We start from the raw sequence: 25,339 nt of genomic DNA, 5'->3' as shown, positions 1-25,339 counted from the left end.
TACGCAGCATACAACCCAAAGAGGGCAAAGAAGCTTCCCTCGCTTTAGCCTACGCAACGACTACGGCCTCTAAGACGGGTATCCTCTACAGCTGTCTGCGGCCTCTAAGGCTATCCGCAAATTCACCAGAGGCCTCAGCTCACCGCAAGCAAACCGCACACTCTCAAGTAGATCCCCATCCCGTCGTCACCGCGTTCAGCTATTCTCGGTCCCGGTCCGTCATTCGGGCATTGCCGGAAATGAAGCTGCCCACGACGCTGCCCGAGAAGTCGTCAAACGGGCGCGGCACCCGTCATTGGAGCAGCAACCCCCCCAACCCCCGGTGACCCGCTGCCGGGCAGGCTGAATACGAGGCAGTCTTCTAGTACCGCCACGCGAAACACGGAATGGTTACTTGCGGTTGAATCCTCATGCATTATCGTAAGGAAAGAATGAAGTACCCACCTCCTGAAAATGAGCAAAACGAGGACAAGGTAAAAGCGGGAGCCAACGTTTCGACAAGTTGATTTGTCTTTTTTAAGGCCTTGGAAAAAGACAAGTCCACTTGTAGAAACGTTGGCACCCGCTTTTACCTTGTTCTCGTTTTGCTCGTCGTCTTGAATTTGTATCTGCCGCCTTCCCCGTGTTTTTTCTTCACCTCCTGACAAGTATATTAAGTACCAGTCGAAACATGGCGATTATTACAGACACGCGCATTCTCCACACACTCGCTGTACAGTCACATATACGCAGATGTTTACATTCCGCAGTGCAAAGCGTGCGGTCCGCCTCGCGCCGACCTCGACCGCATAATTTGGGCATGCCCCGCAGCGATACATTCCATTCAACACAGCACCGACTCTACATTTAAAATCACGACACCGGAAAAGTGGGAGGCTGTGCTGCCTGTCCCGAGACCCAATTCTGGGCAGTCCGGCTGGCCAACCACGCCTCCATGATTGACAGTCCGGCCGCCGCCTGAGCAAGGAGAGCTCTAGTGGGGCTAGTCTCCCGGCCCCCGCCCCCCCTTGACTCAAGCAAGGACATTTAATAAAGTTTTCTCTCTGTCTCCTCCCCAGCTCAAAGGCAGCTGCGCAACGACTCTTTCCAAGGAATTTACTGGGCCAAACGTAAGCGCTCTCAGCTATTCTACGGCCCGCCGCTCGCCTTCCTTGGACCTTCCCACAAGCTGTCCGTTCTCCTTTGAGGGGCACCCCACTCATCACCGATACAGAGGCTCTTCCACCGGCTTCACTAGGCGCAAATTTCACTTTCGAAGCCACGGTGACGCCACAGGCACAACTTCGCGCTCCATTCAGGGACCACCCCAGCCCTAATGCTATCCGCATTTGAGATTTCTCCGCAAGCAGCAGCAGGCGAACCTTTCGATGCTCTGTGCTCGCACCTTCCGCGGATGCATAACCTACCGAAGTTTTGCAGCAACAGCTCTGCTATCTGGTTTCTTCAACTCGAGAATCACTTCTACGTCACCAACATGAGTGACCAAAACTTCCGCTATCTCCGCGGAAGTCCCGAGCTGCCAGACGGCCTAAATTTGGAGCTCCGACTTCTACAGGCCCGTGCTTCCACGAGAACCTGCGCCAAGTCGCGATTTCGCTCTACGGTATCACTGTAGTTCTGCCTGGCTCACAACCTACACTGCCGCTGCTGCCTGATACATTTCTCTCGGATTGCATGAATTCGACACTACCAATGACGATACCATCTCCACACTTTGCCTGGACTTTACCATTGGAGTTTATTTCAATCGCGCTTCGCACTAGGAGGGCGCCCTCTAGCGGCGCAACTGTCGCTTCCAAAGGAGTCGAAGAAGAATATTGGCTGACGTATAGGTAGCGCGAGAACAGAACACGTATCGCGCTCGACGAAAGCGTCCACGCTGTCGCCGCTCCCGAGATCCTGCTGCGCCAAGGCTGGCCACCTAAATAAATCATGGCTACGACGGCAACCTTTTCAGACCGCCTCCAACAATTTGGTGTTCTGGATGACTGAGCCTAGCCTTCCCACAGACTCACGCATGAGGCATACAGAGCATCATAACGAAAACTATCATCATCCATGGCTCCTATCCCCATAAGCAAGGAAAAAATGCAACGACTCATACGACGATATTGCGGCAGGACTTCATCTCCCGGTCCCATCGTTGGCGGAGCCTCCCACTTGACCTGGGGGAGCCTTCGGCTTCCCTAGGTCTCAGATCCTCGGGACTCAAATAAAGTTCTTGTCATGTCATCTCCTCCCCCAAAAGGCAGAGGCTACAAGCACTCAACAAAGTCAAGTGAATAATGCATACAATATTTGGAATAACGAATACAACATGCATAACAGCACACGTTTCAGGAAAGACCAGGCTCTAAAGAAGCATCCGTACCACATAATTGATGATAAGCTGCTCGTGATAGCAATGTAAAGCACGTAGTGCTCCCCGCATTCGTTTCGCGGTAAAGATTACTGTGGCGCAAGATTCCGCGGCGACGCCAGCTTCCGAACTGAGCTGTGCCGTCCCTAGCCTTTCGTATATAGAACAACCAGCCTAGAAACTAATGTGAATGTTGTTGCGGCGCCTCTATGGACTGCGGCATGCTGTCAAAATTATCATTATTCCCATTCCTACCATTACTCTAAAGCCATCGAACATTTAACACGGCTCAGCAGTTGTAGTGGTGGTTTTCAAGAGCTTCATTGGACATCCATATCGCAGCGCCGGGATGGCGAGTTTTTCTTTCCATCATTGCGAAGCATTCTTTGTGCCAGATAGGTAGGCAGGTAGAATCTCCCGTCGCATCTTCTCAGTAAAAACAAAATATTATCAGTGACCAATGAGTGAATCGAACCTCTGACATCGAGCACAGAAGCCTGGTGCGGACCCAACCTTTACGCCACGTACTTTCGTATCATTCATTTTTATCGCCTTTACAGCTACAGCGATATTGCCGTTTAAGTGATTTTTTTAAAAGAAACACCAGCAGCCCTACAGAAAATAAATAGCGAAAAGTAAATCTTGCTCATGCAACTTCACTGGTAGGGCGAGCCAATGTGGCGGCTCAAGTTGAGCTCCGTAGGTCTCACAGGTGTATGCAACGCTTTCCATAATATTTTGCAAAACATGTCTTGATATCGGCATGACATCCTTCCATCCAGAAGGTGGAAAGACTGAGGACCATGACCGTGTGCATGTTGAGCTAAGAATTAAATTCTGTATGGCGTAGATGAAGTTGAGTGTCTATGAAACAAAGAAGCCCTTATCCCACAGCCAACTTTGGATTGAAAGCGTGTCGGCAATATTTAATGAAAAATGTCCATGTCGTTCACTGAATTGATAGTTGCTTAACTTGTTTTTAAGCATTGCGCCCTCGACCTTCACAGTGGTGGGTGCTATGCACTTGCTTTGGTTATAGTACGTCAATGAGACCTTTATACAGGAGCTTCCGATTCGCAGGTGGTAGGCATTGCAATGAGAAATGCATTTTGGCAAGGCTAAATGAGCAAACAGCTTTGTACAAATATCCAGTGATATTTCTTGCCGTCATACCGAATAAAGAGATAGTGAACTCTCGCAGCATGTTTTGCAGTAGCATTTGTATAACTGTTCGCAAAAGTCGTTGTATCGGTCCTTCAGAAAGAGCAAGCGAGTCACAATTTGTCCACTGAATAAGTTGGCGAGTCCCAACCACCCGACATTGACACTCTTGAACCGGTTACTGCTGCTAATACGCTCCCACCCCGAAGCCCATATAAAAACAGTGAATGCACGTTAGATTATCCGCAAAAAAGGCGCGACATACAAAGAAATTGCAAAATATGGCACAGCCTCGTTGTCAGAAACATGTTGCACATGGTCGCTCTGGCAAACATGGACAGATCGTACTTTCGCCAGCCCTCTGCTTCGATCTTTATCCTTTCAGTTTCCTCGTTCCCGTATTGCATGCTTAGGTGCTACTTCTACAAAGGCACCCCCCGTTTGGGCTTTGCTGTTCATCGTATGTTCAACAAAACAGCGGGCTTTTGCAAGCAGTTACCATTTCACCTGCGTTCACATGCCTTGGCCCGTTGATTACACTAGCGGATTGTGTGCAAAACGACGCCGCAACTTTGAGAACTGGGATAGCATTTTTTCTGGTCTCTGCAGAATGCCGTGAGACTATCTACGTTATCGCGTCGTCTAATACCCGCGAGCAGTTGAAAATCGAAACTGCTTTTACTATTACCTTAAGACACCATGCTGAAGTTTCCTCGGAATTGAATCACTCGATAACATGCACATGTGCGATATATCATGTCAGTGAAGTAAGAACACATGTAGCACCCAGCCTTTAGTCAGACGCGACATCGGACCGCGGCTCATTAGATACTCATGGGAAATAAAGTTTGTGAATAATTGCCTAAACAGGGGTGCGTATAGAGTGCGGTGACAGCAGGTTGACAGCGATTAGACATAATGAAAAAGATTTACCAAAACACAGTGAACGGGCCTAGAAAACAGTAATTTAAACATGAGAAACTTCATCGTAGAAGGCGCTTATGTCTTATCTAGACATTTTTTTCTCTTAAAGTGCAAATGATGGATGTCCGTCCACTGCAGGTCTTACAGATATATGGGATGTGGAATGCCTCTAGTATTCCTTCTACGCATGAGCGTCTTTTCGATTCGGCGTGTAAGCTGCGATTAGCATGTGTCCTTATATTACGTTTATTTTTCAGTGAACCCTAGCCACTAGCGATACAGCGTTTGCCACTTGACGCTTTCTTTTATTTTGGAGGTGCATTTAAATGACGATAAATTTACATTTGCAGCTGAACTGCCTTTTTCTACATACTATGCAATCGAATAATAATGAGCTGTGCGCATGAAAGGTTGGTCTGTCGAATTAATTGTATAGCCGCACACCGAATTCACCACCAATAAGCAGTAACGAAAAGGAGATGTACGGGTAAACACTACATCATAGTATGAATGCGGAAAATCGGCGAGTAGAACAAGATTGCTTACCTCATAAACAAGAATGTGTCAATGGTGTTGAATGCTGTGGCTATGAACATTGCTCGCCACTCTGATGTGGCAGTGAACATGTTCAGCATTCCTGCTGTAAGAGCATGATTACAACAAGATTCAGAAAGCAATCATTGCACTTGTATACACCAAACGTACTAATAAAGCAAATATTCTTCGGCGCGTATTCGTTATGTCCGCAGAAGTAACAGACAAAGATGCTTTCAACAAAGTATTGTTGTCTCCTAGCAACGAGGGCTAGAGGTTCATTCAGTCTCCTACCACGTAATTCATGTATGCGATTCAATGCTATAAATATGGAAGTGGTGAAGCAAACGTAAAAAAAAATATCTTTTTAAGTATTGCTATAACCTCATTGTCAAGAAAAATTTTCGTCCCATAGTTACTGCTGTTACTATCAGAGAATATCCGGCGAAGGCAATGCAAAGCCGAGAACTAAGTCACAAACATGCGTGACACACTTACAAAAGTTGTCCGAAGTAATCATGAAGGCGTGTCCGAGCACAACGTGCATATTGCAGAAAAGTCGAAGGCCGTGGAAGAATTGCAGAGACTGCTGGTCAACTTGATCTTTGTCGTCCACATTAAGCAACATGCGCGTGTTGGATTTCGCCGAGAAGGCCACGACGACTTGAAACAGGACACCTGGAAAGCAGTACCACGTCATTCTCAATGTATGTCTCAAAGGGCCCAATTCACGAAGTATTTCCTTCGCATAAGTGCCTTTTTCTATTCGCTAGACGTCTTCGCAGATAGTATGTCATGCATGAGGGTTGTCTTGAATTTGGTCGTAGAAACACTTCTGCTCAACATGTTTTCGCTGACTAGCGACCCAGGAACGTGACTGCCGTATTCGGTTTGTGAGTGAATTTACCGGAATGATGATGAGAACGAATTGACATTATCGGTAGACAGACACACTGGCAGACAGATGTATACATGTAGACAAATAGGTAGATACATTAGATAAACATGTATGCATAACACACACACACGCACACACACACCCCACTCCCCCCCCCCACACACACACACGCACACACGCACACACACACGCACGCACACGCACACGCACGCACACGCACGCGCACGCACACACGCGCACACACACACGCGCACACACGCACGCGCGCACGCACACTCTATTCGTACGCCTGTAAGCACCTGGTCTTATAGGAGTAGGCCTGTTCAGAGGGCCACACAATGCTTAGTTACTGGCCGACTCATTCAGCTCAAGAAAATCAGTTTAACTGATATCACCACCTCGGCCGAAAAGAAACGGAATGAATAAATATTTATTCCTAAATACGAATCTCGCATACCCGCAGCAAATGAAATCTATTATATATTAGGTGTTTGTTATACAACCTTTTCTACGTTAAAAGAAGGTAAAACTTGCGAACAAAATATTTGTAGAGCGGCTACAGTTTGTCAACAAAACAAAACTAAAATTTGCGCGTTTCTTCTAATAAATTAGGTTGCTCTACTCAAAGAGGGGATGATTTACTCGTTAATCGACACTTGGCCTTTGCCTATTTTATAACGCGTTTCTCACATAAAACCATTATATTAAGATGAGGGCATTTAGGTGGCGGCCGCAGCTCCTCGACACAGTGCAAATGAAACTGTCGACGAAAACAATTATGCCAAAATTGAACACCATGTAAACTGCACGAGAACGTGCCTATAGCTTCACGCATGAAGCAGGCGAAATACCAAAAAAAAAAGAGTGGATGAACACGGACGAGCATGTAAAATTTTGCAAGTAAGTGGAAACTACCGATAACAGTCTTATAACAAGAGCGAAATGTGCACTTCTTTCTATTTACATTGACGCGTATAATATATGCCATCATTGCTTCTCGTGCAAATGCGCCTAAGCGGTGCTTTTATAAAGATACTTTTAAGTGTAGCTTGTGCTCGTAAAATGTTTGCGTAATCACCACCCGCAGTCTCGCCCGTATCTGTGGACGTGTCATGCCATATAACACCCACACGCACAAAGGTGCGCAGCCTTGAATGCAATGAACCGACGAACGTTGGCCTAAAGATACGTGGGCACATGTAACAAACTTAAACCGACACCAGGGGATGATTTTTGCACTTACGTCCCCTCTGGCTTGAGCGAAGTTATTTATTATCAGCTGGGCTAATTAAACATGTGCGCATTACTGGCACGAAGACTAGCAGCGTTTGTCATGTCAGCAATGTCACAGTGTATGTCAAATAATTTTTTTCTAATTATCGACCTTCATCATGCATCCAATCTGCGCAGTGGACGCTAACTGGTAACGAAGTATATCAGCTTAGAACAAATCACGTGCTTATAAAGCACCAGCCTCGAGAAAAGTGTGCTCAAACTTTGAAGCATACTTCATTGGTGTTCATGTTGCTTCTTTATTATTCAACTCGACAGCGATACTAAACTTTGGCAGTAGTTATACCAGACGCTTACCAGAGCTTACAGGATAGCAGTAAGCTATCGCAGGAGACGAAAGATCTGATCAAGAAACGCCAATGTATGAAAGCCTCTAACCCTACAGCTAGAATAGAACTGGCAGAACTTTCGAAGTTAATCAACAAGCGTAAGACAGCTGACATAAGGAAGTATAATATGGATAGAATTGAACAAGCTCTCAAGAACGGAGGAAGCCTAAAAGCAGTGAAGAAGAAACTAGGAATTGGCAAGAATCGCATGTATGCGTCAAGAGACAAAGCCGGCAATATCATTACTAATATGGATGAGATAGTTCAAGTGGCTGAGCAGTTCTATAGAGATTTATACAGCACGAATGGCACCCACGATGATAATGGTAGAGAGAATAGTCTAGAAGAATTCGAAATCCCACAAGTAACGCCGGAAGAAGTAAGGAAAGCCTTGGGAGCTATGCAAAAGGGGAAGGCCGCTCGGGAGGATCAGGTAACAGCAGATTTGTTGAAGGATGGTGGGCAGATTGTTCTAGAAAAACTGGCCACCCTGTATACGAAATGCCTCATGAACTTGAACTTACCGGAATCTCGGAAGAACGCTAACATAATCCTAATCCATAAGAAAAAGGACGCCTAAGATTTCAAAATTTATAGACTGATCAGCTTACTGTCCGTTGCCTACAAAGTATTTACTAAGGTTATTGCAAAAAGAATCAGGAGCACCTTAGACTTCTGCCAACCAAAGGACCAGGCAGGATTCCGTAAAGGCTACTCAACAATAGACCATATTCACAGTATCAATCAGGTGATAGAGAAATGTGCGGAATGTAACTAACCCTTATGTATACCTTTCATTGATTACGAGAAAGCGTTTGATTCAGTAGAAACCTCAGCATTCATGAAGGTATTCCGGAGTCAGGGTGTAGACGAGCCGTATGTAAAAATACTGAAAGATATCTATAGCGGCTCCACAGCCATCGTAGTCCTCCAGAAAGAAAGCAACAAAATGCCACGAATGAAAGGCGTCAGGCAGGGAGATACGATCTCTCCAATGCTATTCACAGCGTGTTTACAGGAGGTATCCAGAGACCTGGATTGGGAAGAATTGGGGACAAGAGTTAATGGAGCATACCTTAGTAACTTGCGATTCGCTGATGATATTGCCTTGCTTACTAACTCAGGGGACCAAATGTAATGCATGCTCACTGACCTGGAGAGGCAAAGCAGAAGGGTGGGTTTAAAAATTAATCTGCAGAAAACTAATGTTTAATGATCTCGGAAGAGAACAGCAGTTTACGCTAGGTAGTGAGGCAATGGAAGGGGTAAGGAAATACATCCACTTAGGGCAGGTAGTGACCGCGAATCCGGATCATGAGACTGAAATAATTAGAATAAGAATGGGCTAAGGTGTGTTTGGCAGGCATTCTCTGATCAGGAACAGCAGGTTGCCATTATCCCTCAAGAGAAAAGTGCATAACAGCTGTGTCTTGCCAGTACTCACGTACGGGGCAGAAACCTGGAGGCTTACGAAAAGGGTACTACTTAAATTGAGGACGACGCAACGAGCTATGGAAAGAAGAATGATAGGTATAACGTTAATGGATAAGGAAAGAGCAGATTGGGTGAGAAAACAAACGCGAGTTAATGACGTCTTAGTTGAAATCAAGGAAATGAAATGGGCATGGGCAGGACATGTGATGAGGAAGGAAGATAACTGATGGTCATTAAGGGTGACGGACTGGATTCGAAGGGAAGGCAAGCGTAGCAAGGGGCGGGAGAAAGTTAGGTGGGCGGATGAGATTAAGTGGTTTGCAGCAATGACATGACCACAATTAGTACATCACCGGGGTAGTTGAAGAAGTATGGGAGAAGCCTTTGCCCTGCAGTGGGCGTAACCAGGCTGATGATGATGATTATGATGATGATGATGATGGTACCAGACGGTTATTCAGAGGAAGTGTCCCAATGTCCAAACACCAGCCAAAGTTTTCACGTGAACCGCATCCCATCTTCCTGCACCCCCTCTCCCCATGTTCATGAAGGACGGGCGAAACCAAGGAACAAGGCAGGACATCTCCCCAAAAAAAGCTTCTTGCTACGCCACGCCTCATGTCATTAATAATAGCAAAGTTGATTGGGGTAACATTAGCATTTATTTCACATTGCATAATGATGTGTCGTGGGTAGAATCTCCACTTCTTCGAAGAATACTAGCTGACGTGCCTGGCGTTTATTTTTGTTCATATTCATCTTTTTGCAAGTTGCTGAGCCTGAAATGTAGTATAAATCCCTAGACATTCTTTATAGAGGTCATTCCAATAAATTTAATGATCTGGTCTTATTGCGAGCCATGCATCTCATGATATTAGTTTTCCAGATTTTTTAAAATTCTTACTTATGTTTCCTAGCAACATTGGTGAACGCGTGCAGTTGTCACCATAAAAAAACGTAGAACGGATAATTATCCACTGTACTCACCAAGCCCTTTTCTCCACTCAGATTGTTCTTCCACGAAGTGGTCAACAAGCGTTCCGGTAATAACAGCAAAAAGTATAATCGCTGCAATTATACTGCAAATATAAAATCACATATATTTTAGAATATACTTTGTCACTGTTTCACGGTTCTGGCACATGCCACCTGAATTTTTTTTTTTTTGACAAATATAGCTTTTTTATAACTTTATTATGCAGCCATGCACAATAAGGAAAATTGCACCCTTCTGGGTGGATCAGACGTAGAAACACCACATTTGTGCGTGCTTCTTTATTGAGAAAATTTGAACAAGTGTGTACACAATAGCAGAACACTTCAAGTGCACCCGTGCGGCTATGGTTTTGTGCTGCTAAGTAGGAGGTTGCGGGATCCAAAACTGCTGTTTGTGGCCTATTCGGCACCTTGCCATCTGGCGTTCATCCTCGGCTCTTTGCCCGAAGTTATCTAGGTAACATTTATTGTTGCTATCTTCGTCCAATGACAAGAAATTATCTAATGTGTTAGTCACTGTTCGACCAAATACATGTTAAAATGGCATAACTCTGGTTGATGCATGAACAACCGTCTTACACGCAAAGATGATGTAGGGCGAAATTGCGTTCCTCGTGTGCCCAACATCGACATATCTAGAAAACATGTCAGCCAGATTTCTACTGAGGCGTTCAGGTAAGCCATTCGTTTGGCGATGGTATGCCGTAGTCTTCCATTAAGTAGTACTACTCTCATTAAGGATTGGAATAGATCAGTAGCGAATGCTGTTCCACGATCAGTAGTAATAGTGGCAAGAGCGTCAGGCCGGAGAAATATATTGTCGACGCAGAATATTGCAACTTTTACGGTCGTCACATTAAGCAGTGCGCCAGTTTTCTACATATCGCGTCAAATAGTCAGTCGTTATGAGAATTCACTTTTCCCCCAAAAGATAACGCCAGGAATAACCCAAGAAGGGCCATTCAAACTTGTTGAAATGAAACCTTTGGTGGATTTGCTGGCATTAGGAGACCTGCTGGTTTCGCGGATGTAATTTAATTCCTATGGAATTAACAAGTCATCACGTAGTGCTGCACTGAAGCTAGGAACTAAGGCGAGTAGTCCTTCAGATAAATTATGATGAATGTACGCCCCTCAGCCAGGTGTCATATGTGGGCTTATGACATGCCTGCAAAATTTCTTGCCGTAAGGCTGAATGAGCCACAACTAAAACATTTGTCTCGGTGTGACTGCGGTTTCGCTTGTGGAGCCCGCATCCTGGAAGGTAGGACGATGACAGCCTTCCGAATGGAAACATGGGGCTTGAACGTCGAAGTCTTCTAGGTGCTTTATTAGCAACAGCAATTCAGGGCCTTTCCGTGACGTTTCGGCATTTTGAGTGCATCAGCAATCTCAAGACATTGTGCCTACTGGTGTTTGTGACAACCAGTCGACATCGCTGTGCTTCCTTCCGACTCTGTATGCAATCCACTATACTGTCATAATTGCGCAGGATGAGGCTCCATCTTGCGAATCGTCCGCAGGGCAATTCAATGTTTGCAAGCAAGCAAAGCGAATGGTGGTCGTTGACTGCTTTGAATGATCGCCGTAGAGGTAACGTCAAATTTCCTTAGTGCCCAAATCACTGCGACACACTCTCCGTGTGTTGCTAAATAGTTTACGTACGTTTACGTATGTTTTCAAGAGCTTACAGCTTTTGTAAACTATTATTCTCTGTTTCCCGTTTTTTCATTTGACTAAAGTGGCACCAAAGCCGATGCTACTGACGTCGAATTGCACTTCCGTGTCGGCTGTCTTGACAAAATGGGCCGGAATCGGGAAGAGTTGCAGGCGTTTCCATAAATCGTCAGATGCGTTCTCTTTGCTTTACCACTTGAAAGGCACATCTCTTGTGAGTTTTCTAGAGTCTGGCAAACTTTGAAAAAGTTTCAACGAATCTTTTATAGTGGGAAAATATGCCCAAGAAATGTTTCGCTGACGTTTTATCCGTGGGCACCGCTATAGCTGCTGTCTTTTCGGGATCTAAACGAAGATGCTCAGCGCTGATAATGTGTCCGAGGACTTGAAGTTTTTCGAAACTTAACTGACGCTTTTCCGGCTTATTTGTCAGGTCTGCTCATAAACATACTGCAGCCTTTCCTTGTGTTGTGAGCTGTCACGTAGACAAACACCGCATCATGTAAATAAACTATGCATGACTGTCATTTTAATCCCAAGAGCACAGAGTACATCATACGCTGGAAAGTGGCTGGTACGTAACAGAGGTCAAGTGCAAGTGCCTTAAAATCGTACAGGCTATCTGCAGTCACGCATACTGTTATCTCACGAACTCATTCATCTACTTCGGTTTGCCAATATCCGCTTTTAAGATCCAGGCACGAGAAAAATTTTCACGTCTTAGCCAATCTAACGTCTCATCGATGCGCCGAAGGCGTATACATCCCGTTAAGTCACCCTGTTCACATTCGATAGTCTACACAAAACCAGTGTGCTATTTCCATTTTGACGTGAGCTACGGGAGACTCCCATGGACTGTTGGAAGCTTGAATTACAACATCTGCAAGTATCTCCTATACCTGTTTCTTGATAATCGCTCTGTTTTGGTGGCACTCTACACGGATGCTGGAATGATGGTCTCGTGGCTTCATGTTATAATTGCGTCCTTGTAATCAGTGTCCCGCTTCTTTGAGAAATGAGATAAGTCAGAAAAAATTATTTATCAGGTCATATATCCATTTCGTTTGGGTCGCCGGAATTTCAAGGTTGACTGCAATCACTGCGTAGACGTGGTGCGCATCTGCCACAGCCACTGACGATAACATTAGCCCGTATAGCTCGGTCTCTGCACATGACTCGTGAAAATAAGAAATAGTTGTTGCTTGTGCGATGGTGCTGCAATTCGTTTCCGTAGCTTACAAGTAGGATATCTGCATGCCCATTGTGTAGGGAAACCAGAACCCGAGTCATGAAAATGGCATTCCTCAACAATAGCCCTCTGTGGCCATCCGCTCTACCTTCTCTATCGTGCAATTTCTCATTTTCCACAAGAACCATTGCGCTACCGCGTAGCGGCACAGTTAGGTTATCATCAGCGAAACACGATGGAGTAAGGTGTCGCTGCTCCGATTCTTCAAGAGCTATAGCCTGATTCGCCGAGAACGATACATAGGAATAGCTTAAGGTAACGATGGTGCCATTCGCTTGCAGAAAACCTATCCCTAGTATAAGTACTTTTGAACGATTTGTCAGTACGATAATGTCTAAGACGTAAGTGAAGCTTCGTATCTGAACTCTTATAGTGCATCTGTCGAGAGGCGCAATGTGACCGCTTGCCCCTGCGTATCTGTGCTCAGTCCACCGCATCAAACTTTCTTGAGTTTTGTTGCCATATCATAGTTTATAACCGAATGAAAAGTGCAGGTGCCGACTAAGGCAATCAGCTCACATCCATCAGTTATCAACCTCAAACATTACGTAATCTTTTGGATCGTCGCACCTCTTTACCGCCAAAATCTCGGTACACTGCAAACGTCGTGCAGAATCTTCGCAACTCCGGTTGCCTGCGAGCTCACCTCTAAAGGTTGCTCACTTGCTCTGTGAACGACGCCTAAGCAGTCTTGAAGATGCATGTAGTCTGGGCGTTCAGTAATGCTTAGGTGACGGTGAACGAGGTTGGGCTTCGCGAGGAGTAACGAGGCTAGGGTATACGTGGGCAAGAACTCCTCAATCTCGGTCGGTCGTTCACCATTTCGGGAGCACAGTGCATCTAAGGGGAAACCTCTAACGCCAGCTTGGCAATACACACCCACCTCTTCGCAATAGAAACATAGAGGCCTGCGCTCGTGGTTGCGACAGATTTCACTTTTCCTGTGCCTTGACCCTACTCAAGTCGAGGTGCGCTGCGTGCTGTCGGCTGATAGGCGACCGTTGGTTTCACAAGACGGGGTGCGCTGTGTGCTGTTGGCCGATAGGCAGCAGACGTCGCAACTGGTGTACTACTCTGCACAGTGGTTTGTCTGAGCCCACCAAAGTACGTTGGGAAGCGTGGAGTCGTTTATGGCTCGCACTGCGGTTTCGGCAGGACAAGCCTCGTTTCACGCCCGACAACATCGATAATAGACAGTGCCGTTAGAGTCTGAAGTAACTAACCTGCATAGCTTTTCTCTGATCACTGACATGATAGGCCCCTTGTTTCCCAAGCCTCCAGAAAAAACCCGGGGCGGATATGCAATTCCCCGCAAGCCCCCCTGCTCTAGCATCTTTTTGATGGCTGTTGCTTCTGATTTGAACTCGAGGACCGTGCGTGGTTGGTTGCGGACAAAATCCGCAAAGAGATCTTGTTTCAACCCCCACATGAGAGTGCGTAGTTTTAGGGCGTAGCTCTTGAGCTAGGTTCACACTTGGGAAGTCTTGGGTAAGCATCATGGCTCACCCGCAGCATTCTATTCGTAATGAAGTCGAAAAGGCTGGGGTTTGCTTTACCAATATACTGCCAGGTACTACAACATACTGCTGACGACCACCGACTCCTTGGTCCTCACAGGTGACTTCAGCGTGCATCATCAGCTATGGGAAAGCGCGAAGATTAGCTTCAGACAGCAGAATGACGGCAATCTAACGTATCGGCGGAGCACTTGCTTGGACGTGACTAATTTCAAGGTGCTTTGCTGCGCACACGCAGTGTTCCCTCTATCCCGCTTTCCTGTTTCTCTTCCGCCCTTCCCTTCCCCAGCGTAGGGTAGCAAACCGGACGATCGTCTAGTTGACCTCTCTGCCTTTCGTCTCTTTGCTATATATCTCTCTGGGAAGCGGCAAGAGGAAGGAAAATCTTTTCGCCGAATGTCCAAGATGACCCCATTTGTTTCGCCACTGCAACGGAAACCACCGCCGACCACATCCATTTAGTCTGCGTAAGTTTGTCCGCGTGGTGACTCTGTTCATCGCACCATTTCAAGGTGTATGTTAATTCATTGACCCATAACTTAATAAGAGCTATCATTTTGCGCGAATGCGCGAAATAATCGCTTTCGTCTGCCACGGAAGAGGCAGAATGCATACTTTTGATACTTTTAGCTAGTTGTTCTCCCTGAAAGTCGTCAATGAACAACTGAAGATGTTAAATTTTACTACTGGATCTTTACTTGTTAGTGCAGTCCGGTGTAGCGAAACGGCTTTCCGCTCCACCGTGGCGAAAAAAAAATCGGTCCGAGACGAATCAGCCTCGTCGCCTGGTTTTCCGCCCGTTTGGCCGCCTAGGCGGCGGATTTTGTCAAGTTTTTGCCGCTTCCGCCTGCCCCGAGATCAACTGTAAATGCAGCCTTAGGTGGCCGTTCATTCTTTGAGCGACGACGTTGCGCCTCGGCGGCGTAGCAGGGCGAACGAGCACAGTGAAACTTGTAAGCGAACGTGGAGTGTAGCAGAAAAGAAGAGCGCGAGAAGAGAAAAGTATAGTAGGATGCTACGGTGAAAGCATGAGGATGAGAAGGAGCGGAGGGGAGACAGCCTGCGCATGCGCTGAATTTCTGGCGGCCGCGGCCGCGTGGACGATCTCATCTTTGTCTGGGGAGGGGGAGGGGTTAGAGTTTAGCATAGTGCATCTAAAACGATGAAGGAAGCTTGCCTCCTACTTGCACCGCTATTACGAAGGAAACCGTTTCCAAATTTAGGCACTAATTTATCGTGTTCAGGTGTGTTCGATTAGCGTGGTTTAAAACATTTTCATCAATTGAATAATGTGTTCTATTCTTTTTTTTAATTTTTATAGTAAACCTCCGTCGGGTTAAAGATGCTCTTGACCCGGATATAGTGTTGAGCCTGTTCGTTTGTTGGCCAATACCCTGGTATTTCCATAACAGTCCCATAATAGAGCGGTGGCGGTTTTGGAAAGCGATTGCAATTTTACCCACAGAAATTTTCCACGTACAAACTTGTCACTTTCTCAGTAACTAATCCACCTTATTTCTCTGTTAGGCTGCAATCTTACTCACCATTTCAAATTCACCTTTATTTTTCGGGCGCAAAAGAATATCTACAAACACTTGTTGACAATATGCGGTCCACAGCACGCTGCAAGAAATCACTCAGGCGCATTCAAGACCATGTAATACCTAAACGCCTTCGCTTGCAGAAATAATCAATGTTCGCCAGTCTTATAGAGTCGTTCATAAGGACAGCAACGCGTTTACAAAGAAGTGTGATATCAAGTTTGGAATAAGCGGCAAGTCTTTCAACCAACTTACACAATTCCTATTTGAATATTGCTCCAGGACTTCGGTTCTGCTGTCACGCAGTTGGACATTTCAAGACGGACGTAAGGAAGACTCACTGGAAGAAGAAAAACGCAGCAAGTAAATTACTCATAATAGATATGGATATGATTTCATGCCAACTACCGGCAAACGCGAACATAAGATGCGTCACATCAGCAAGTGCATTCTGTAAAGATTCCGTGTTCTTACAGTAAAAACTATTCTCGAGGTCGCCTTCCAACTTCCGTTCCGTGGAAGTACCACATCCTCTCAACGAACCAAAGGGGAACAGCCCACATATATCAAGCCGCAGTATACGTATCTCTGCTACCGCTGCAGAAGCGTCTGTCGCCCACTCCCTTCTCTACAGAACTGCGCAAGAACAACAACAACAAAACAAAACAAAAAAACGCTGGCAACTATCCTATCCTAATACATCCATCCTTCAAGCGCATCATTTTTTCAAATACCCGAATTCATTTTTCTTACGGTTTTTGCGCTTTTAGAACTCTTTTCCTGGTTTCCTTTTTTAAAGTGAAGCTTTCTCCCTGAGTTGGAGGTAGTTTTTCTTGCGTATCTGACTCCTAAAGCCGAACGCGTTCAATTGGATGGTGGCGCCATCTAGGCACGGTGCACCGATGAAGTATTCTGCGCGTTTACCGCTTCAGGCACAGAGTTTCCTACAACAATAACCACCTGGATCTGTGGCGGTAGTGTCTATGGAAGCTGCACAGCAGGGCGATTCAGTCAGCATGGGGATAAAAGTTGGGACACGGATCTGCCTAAATATCGTCCTATTGGCTTAAAACGGCTGCCTGAATTTTTAAACACTTGTCCTTTCCAACAAAGCACGGTGCTATAAAAAACAAAAAAATACGTAAATAGTCCGACGGCAGAATAGGATTCGAACACACGACCTCTTGCACACGCCGAAAATTGAAACCGTGATGCCACGGACGCTTTTTTTTTCTTTATTGCCTTTGCTGAAATCACACAGAAATACATTGTACAATCGTGCCTGCCCAGCAAGGTATGAGGAGGCTAACAACCAGAACTCTGGCATGTTCATCAGCCCTCGTAACCTAGGAAGCCAGTCTGGTTCTGGTTCTTGCAGCTGATACACTTGAACCAAGCAAAAACGCGATACAATTCCTGGATGTTATCACGTCAGCAATGTATTACCTAAATCGTACCACAGCTTGCTAATGAGTAACAAGTTGCAAATTGTGGGGTACCTGTTCTTAGTGCTCCACTGTCATTTTCCCAATGAGATTTTTTATCTGGTTGTGATGGTTGTAGGGTTAATTGGTTGACTGTTACTCGTACTCTAACTTACCTAACCAGAAATGCTACCTGGCAGACACTCCGACCACACAACTAAGTTTGGCACACATGTACCTAACCTAACTTGGCACACAGTTCGTAAAAAGTGGTCAGTAGCATTGCGGAAAGACATAAAGTAAATCCCCATCTCTCTAAGACAAAGATGGGATTGGTCAAGTCCTCCTAGGCGGTCACTCCTAAAAATACTTGTTCGTTCACTTCTTTCGCACGTGCATCCCAACACAAAAACAGCAAAAACGCGATGCAATTTATGAATGTTAGAACGTCAACAAGGTAATACCCGCAGCGTGGGGAAAAATGGGGAAAACGTTGCAAGTCATTTGGCGCGTGTTTGGAGGCAGGGGGCTGTGTTGGGAGTATTTGGTTTTCCTCTGCCATTTTCCCATTAACACTTTTCATCTGGTTCTGGTGGTTAAGGAGCTCATTGGTTTATTGGTACTGGTAATCTAACCAGGCGGAACGGAACGTGTAGTCTGAGTGTCTCTGGGTGGCGGCGGCGGTGGTGTTGCCTTGGTATGGTCCAGCTGCGTGGCGTTTGCGTGTTTTTGGAGTTTGGCCCGGGTTACGTGAAACACCCTGTATATTTGTGCCCATTATACCAAGGACACATGCGTCGTCAAGCGACTTAGAATGTCCTTTCTAGTTTGCTAGTCGGTGCGATGAGATACTTGACTCGTTCCAGTCCTACGCTGCGCTAAAAGAAGCCGGCGCATTAGAACACCACGAGTGCAAACCGACATTATAAATAACCAAAGAAAATTCAAAAATATATGGAAAATACATAAGCGTATCATATAAAATATAAGATATTCTGCATGTAAATATGTGTATATAATTTCCAGCCTGTCTATAATTCAATACGAATAAAATAATTTCTTTGTATGGACACCCGTGGTTCATAAGCCAATCACACGTAGGATGCTTCGCTTTACGTAGATGTCACCTAGAGTTTAGTACGCCTGTTTTTAGAGCGAAGCTTTCTTTGCCTCTTCTCCCGGCTTTCCGGGCGCTGCTTCTGCTGTTGCGGTCTAGCTTGCGCGTGCCGCTTGGTTTCTTGCAACACCCCCAGATTTCGCTCGCCTCCGCACATTCCTCGAGTTCCTATAGATAAAACAAGTTACTTCTTTTATTTAGGAATTTTACATATAACGGCAGGCGCCACTATGACAGCATTTCATAGTTTGTGCGTATGACACGTGCTGTGTTTGTTTTCCTATGCGACAAAATGCAGGTGATAGGCTATGGAGGTCGCGTGCTGGGATGTGGTAGTGTAAACATTACAATGGTCCGTAGCCTGAAAAGAGAGAGAGCTTGGAGATGGCATCTCTGCCAGGGACACCGAGGGATAATTTATGAGCTGTGCAGACAGCAGTGTCAACCGTACAGTTGATAAAGCAGCCTTCCCTCAGTCTCCGTAGGTATGCGAACACTGAACGACTACATCAGCTAAGAATGTGCAGTACCCTATACGAAGTCATGGAGGCCCATAATATGGCACTACGTGAACGAACCTCAAGTACCGCAAGTGGCAGGGTGATTCAGAGTAAACTCGGGCTGGACCCCGTTCTAAATTCACCAGGACGAACTACACTAATCGACGCGGTCAAGCGCCAGTTCGTCATCGCACCGTTACTCAAATACATGCTTCCTAGGAGCCACGGCCAGAGGCGGTCTGCTAGAGCCAAGGCCCTTCAAGAAAGGTACCAAATCAACAAGCGCACCGCTTATATCAATGCGGAAACGCAAAGTCACCAAAGTTAAGCAGTGAGCGTCCTGACCGGAGAGGGAAGTATCGTCAACTACGCGGCCATAAAAACACCGTCCACCGTGGAAGCGGAAAAGGCTACCATTGCTTTGGCCATCACAAATTCCTACGTGCGAACTGTCATAAGCGACTTCAAAAGGGTAATCGCCAACGTATCGAGAGGCAGGCTACGTGGCGCGCGTCCTATGGGACTTCACAAACGAAAAGGCTATTGAACCCGTATGGGTCCCTGCCCATTCGGCGAATCAAGGGAATGAGGATACGTAGTGGGTAGCCCGAGGTTTACTCAACCGGGAGGTGTGCCCCGCAGACTCGGATCCCTTGGATGAAGCATCGACGACATACCACGAAATAACAAACGACTACAGGGACAAGAGCGAACCTATCGGCCTCGAAACGGAAGCATCATGCGAGCACAAGCCTAGATCCTGCGTCGAGTTCAAACTAATCTTTCCCCAGCCCATACTGGCTGGCCATAATTACCAACGGGCAATGGAACCAAATATGTCCAAACTGCACAAAGCAAACATTGCCTAACAAATATTACATACTTCGGGGGTGCGAGAGCACTCCAGCACTATAGCACATGAGGGCAGTAACTTGGTTTTCTTTCATAATCGTGGGCCCTAGACGCAGAAAAGAGTCATTGCGCAGCATGTAAGTCACCAAAAAAATTTGAATCGGTCGTTTCTGAATCCCCTTTACAACGCAACGAAACGCACTTGGCCCTAAAGATAATACTAAAAATCTTGCATAATTATTCTGAGGTAAATAACTAATTAAGCGGGATATTTAAAAAATACTCTAAGGAGCGGCACATGATGCCAAGCCATATTCCGTTGGTTTTATTTAGGAGCAGCTAACCACTTTTATCGATACCTTTGGTTCAGCGTACTTGAGACACCCTGTATACGGCCCTTCTGGTACCTCTGACAATGTTTACTTTTTAATGTATAACACTTCTTTTCGCATTCTATTTGTAATACTTTCATATAGCCGGCCTAGCCACAGGTCCCCCAACTTCCCATCTTGAAATTTAATATACCAGAACACGCATGGTGACGCAGTTAACGCGGGAAAAAACGCGTCGCCAGATAAATTACCGTCCAAGTCTGCGAGTCCAATCCCATCTGTATAGCGTCACTACCGCCACCACAACGACCACCATCAGCAACACTATTTCTGCTCGGAGCATTGGTTCGTCCGACTAATACTTCGCTTCAGCAGGAGCGAATAGATGGTGATGTAACGTATCAAAGCTCTTTTGTATTGGAAAATCAACTATGAGGGCACTCCAGGGGCGTTATATTGCCGTCACCGGCACATACAAGACGACGACACGGAGTCTATATAAGAAATTTTATAGAGTCAGCGGGAACAAGGCTGGTCGGCCGTTCCGCTGGACGGAACTCACATGGGCTTCGCTTTTTTTTTACCACTTGTGGCCAAAAAAACAGGCAGGACTTCGTAAACTTCTAGCGCCAAGGCCGCGGAAGTGCCCCGGATCTGTGGGTGACCCACTTTCGGTACAAGCCTTTGGCCATTTCTCATTAAAGAATGGCGGATGAACACATCTCGCGATGAATGTCAACGTGATGCGTTTAGCAGTGAAGCAAAGCAGGCACACACCATACTGCCACTACATAGAGGCGTCCTACGTAAGACTTGTGTGTAGCTGAGCTCCTTTCTCGCGCTTCCCTTGGAGACGTGGGGCCACTGAGCGGCAACATCCGCACGTGGCGCTCGTGTGCATATACAGAGTGTCCCAGCTAACTTGACCAAGATTTTAAAAATACCCAAGACCTCTACAGAAATCGTACTTACTGCATAGTAGCCTTAGTCGTGCGTACTTACACCAGTATTTTTTCATCACGCGGTAATAATTATTTGCTTTTAATTAGTTCACTTTTGTAATTATTGCTTGAATCGCAAACTTATCAATTACAAATTTGTAGGGCACCTCAAATAACCTCCGAATCAAGCATTTGTTTAGTGCTCAGCTTTGTCTCGTTGGCTTTTCCGAGAAAAAACAAAAGCGCGCGATACATCCAAAATACGAAATAGGTACGCACTTGCGCGCCGCTACTCAAGGGCTCCCATGCGAATAGCCACTGATAAACGGCTTTAATAGCGGCAACAGCTCGATACAGGGCTTCACGCTATGTGATGGTCGCGACATCAAGAGAACACGCCGCTGACGCAATGATAAGCGTTGCGGAGCCTTGTACGATGCGGCGGTAAGAGAATGCAGCCGTATATCTTTCAATGGTTGCTTGTAGGCGCTTGAGTAGCGCGCGCGAGTGCGCATCTATTTCATATTTCGCGTATTTCGCGCGCTTTTGTTTTTTCTTGTAAAAAACAACCAGGACCACTTCAGCACGATATAAATGCTTGATTCGGAGGTTACTTAAGGTGCCCTACAACTTTGTGATTGATGTGCTTGCGATTCAAGCAATAATTAAAAAGTTCACTAATTAAAAGTCAATAAATAAGTAATACTTCGTGACGAAAAAACTACTGCTCTAAGTACATACGACTAAAGCCACTATGCAGTCGGTACGATTTCTCTAGAGGTCCGGAGTATTTTTAAAATCTTGGTGCAAGTTAGCTGGGACACCCTGTATATACACTGAAGGGTTTCTTTGAGGCGGGTTTAGTTGTGGGCAAGTGACGGGGAAATCTTCAATTATTTCTTGCCATTGAAAAACTGCACACACTAAGTGGCACGTACTTAGCCATGTAGGCATAAAACGCGTTCATTGACGAGCGGAATACTCAGTGACACACATCCAGTCGCCCAAGTTGGCACCTAGAAAACGGTCTTTGAAAAGCGACGCATACCCATGGGCGCATACCCGGTGAACCGAGATGGCGTGAGACGGGTTAACTGATGACCAGCACATGACCAGTGTCACATAGCCGGTGACCCAAGATGTTTCGCTGGTTGTTATCAAACCCTGCTCCCAAAGCACAGCAGCCGTACTCTGCCATTGATACTCTGCCAATTAAACCATAGACTACTCATTGACCCAAGATGGCGGGAAGGTGGTTGGAGAGATAGTCCGACAAATGGGAAAACAGCTAGTCACCGAAGTAGTAATGAAGTAGTAAAGAACAGAATACACGACATAACAGGGTTTATGGCTAACCATGAAGTTAGAAGGGCGTTGCAAGACAGCACCCGGAGAAAAGCGGCAGTTTAAGATGGCCGCTTAGTTCCCATTGAAGCGAGAGGCAACACGAATGTCTATTCGTTCACTGCTGCTGCAGCACTTCGCCACTACAGCGTTTTGACAGCGAGTTTCCGCGGTCATCGAGGGAGATGTGTTCATGTTTCCTTGTGCGTGTTACACCATGCTTGGTAATTTAGTTATTAAGCGATCTTTACAAGTTTATACAGCCGAATAAACCACCATCGTTATTTCGTATAGCTGTCTACTGATTTGCTATCGAAATCGATTATTCGCCTTTGGGGCGAAACTGCGACTATTTATATCAGTATATCAATCTGCGCTTACGTTATACAGACCCGCTAGCCCGTAGCGTAAACATAAAAATCCCACGGCGCCTTGTTTTTGTCTCTCTGCAAATCGCTACCCACGCCTTATTAGTGCAATCGACACATAGTAGCTTGCACTCCCTCAAAAATTACATAATGCTTTCTCTGAGCTACAAGATTGCTGGGGTGCTCAATAACATGCCTGTTAAAAAGACTTTTTTTTCCAAGTTCCTTGGAGTACCTCAGTTAGCCGTAACCTGTAAGTCATGACTATTACATTCATCTATATATCGTACTTCCTGGGGAGCAATCAGTTAGTCAATATATCACTGGCATTTCCATACAAATAGTGAAAAAAAAATAACAATTTTGTGCTGGCTTACCTGAGTTGGCCAAAACATGTAGGTCATGTTGGTTACAGTCATCAATAAAGCATACTCCCAGGCGAGCAATGGGGTCTCCTGGAGTGGCAACGTATTCACTGAAATAGCGGAGCTAAAGAAAGCAACGACGAAAGTAAGAACAAGCATGCCATGAATGCTTGGAGCACGGAACACATAACAGACAATGACAAAGATAAGCTATGTAGACAAGCGGGAAATAAGGGAACCCCGCCACCTGAATCCTTACAGGCACGTATGAACTCGCTAGTGCTAACGTTATGATTTGAATTTCAAGTGTATATTCTTCCTAAGCAACACTCTACAAACGAAAAACAACTTTCAATTTTTAAATTGGAATGGACTTCGAGAAACCAGATGTTTGTCCTGGCGTTTCTCGAATATCGCCGACATTGGTGGCCTGAAATTATCAATTGAACGAAAGTGCAGCTCTGAAAGAATAATTCATACGCCAGACTTTCTGATGAATTAAGATCCTTGTCTAAGATACGAGCGCCCCTTGCGAGTATTGTTCATATCTCCATTGGAGTAAAATGTGTCCTATTCACGAAGATTGCAAACACCGCGACGCAAGTCGTGTTAGAAACGCCTTTACAACCTGTAAGGAGCAAATACTTTAGGTAATTACTGCTCCGACGTACAATCATATAGAGTGCAATTTGGCCCTTCAATTACAGCTGACACTGCTGTTTCTAGCACCACGCTTCTCAAACCTTGTGTGTTAAATTACTGCTTGATAAGAAAGCAGTGGTATGGCAATGCAGCAACCTACTTGAACAAAGCAGCAGAGAAAAAAAAAACATACCTACAAGAGTGACAGTACATTGTGCTGGTAAACAACATTACTCCACAATGAAGTCACCTTTCGAGAAAGTGTGCTGCTAGTTTACTATCTAGCTGACTGTGTATACACATACTGAGAATGAGTTAAACTCGAAACGCTTGTGTTACAGTCAGTAGATTTATTTTTCTTGTCCCATGTGTCTTAGGCATAATGCGAACATAATATTTGATTTATCTTACCTTCGGGTGAAAGGCGTCGGCGATGGAGTTCGCCACTTCCATTGCTGTCGCATCTTTAATGTAAACAAGCAAGTTGCAATACTGGCCCCGGGACAACACGTTTCCATACCGGTCCCGCACAACGGTATCGAGGCACTCGTCGAACGCTCCCATGTCGACGTGCACACCGTCGAAGATTCCCGCGGGGAACCTTCCGCTCGCGTCGAATACTGCGACACACAGCGGTTGGCACAAAATATCCTCTCAAATGGAATTTCCATTACCACATAACGCTCTCCCGGGTTCCGGAAGCTATCACAAGCACATACCGACGGTGCTTACAGCGGTATTGAGTGTTTGCGCGCCGCTAATAACAAACGTGTATTAAGAGTAAGCTTTAGCTCGGGTCTAACTACGACGCGGCCTATTGAAATACATGTAAAACGCAAAAACGTTTTTCTGAGATAACCCTTGGACCGATTATAACAAATTTGGTGGAATTCAAAAGAGAAAGTTATATTCTAGGGACTCTTGCAAGCGGATTTTCGATTTAGGACCTGAATTTTATTAAGAAGATTTTCAGTATTTTGAAAGGGAAAAAAAATAGAAGCACGAGGTTTACAAATTAATAGCTCTGCATCAAGAGTAGTTATCGCGATTCTATAAAGGGCACCCATTAGGTAATTCAAAGCGGACAAATTCGATAGGTCATCTTATATTTTACGTGAATTTGTTACGTTGTGCAGGTTGGTTCTGCAAAAGCTGTATCTGCATCTTACAGAACTTTTTAGATTCATGTGCTACATATCAATTTGGTCCAATTTAGATGTCCTATTAGGTGCAATTCACGGAATTATGATATCATGTTTCATTGCTGAGTTACACAGTTGTAAACTTGATAGCTTCGCATTCCGAAAATGGCAATTTTTACTAAAAATTGACGACCTCAATTAAATGTTCGAAACCAACAGTCACTAGATTTTATGTTCTTATTTTAAATGCAAGAAACCTCGTCAAATTCGGTGCAGTGGTTGCCGAGGAAAACGAATTCTCCTTTTACATGTATTTTGATAGGAGCACCCAAGTTAAGAGAGAGAGAGAAAAAGGCAAAGGAAAGACAGGGAGGTTATCCAGAGATTATCTGCAGTTGGC

At 45.4% G+C, this 25,339-nt stretch overlaps 1 protein-coding gene across 2 annotated transcripts in view; it reads right to left on the bottom strand.

The window, feature by feature from the left end:
* Positions 1-10,445, bottom strand: part of LOC126541546 (nose resistant to fluoxetine protein 6-like) — a 63,136-nt gene extending 52,691 nt beyond the window's left edge. For both annotated transcript variants that reach the window (XM_050188354.2, XM_055075888.1), the window contains exons 1-3: positions 9,920-10,445; positions 5,477-5,656; positions 4,991-5,084 (exon numbers count right to left, since the gene is read on the bottom strand). In XM_050188354.2, the coding sequence (XP_050044311.2) occupies positions 4,991-5,084; positions 5,477-5,606 (224 nt within the window). In that variant the 5' untranslated portion in view covers positions 5,607-5,656; positions 9,920-10,445. The remainder of the gene's footprint in view (positions 1-4,990; positions 5,085-5,476; positions 5,657-9,919) is intronic.
* Positions 10,446-25,339: the final 14,894 nt, after the last annotated feature.

Source organism: Dermacentor andersoni, chromosome 3 (genome assembly GCF_023375885.2).
Source record: "Dermacentor andersoni chromosome 3, qqDerAnde1_hic_scaffold, whole genome shotgun sequence".
NCBI lineage: Eukaryota > Metazoa > Arthropoda > Arachnida > Ixodida > Ixodidae > Dermacentor > Dermacentor andersoni.
The sequence above is the reverse complement of the archived record's forward strand: the minus strand, read 5'-3'. Positions and strand labels throughout refer to the sequence as shown.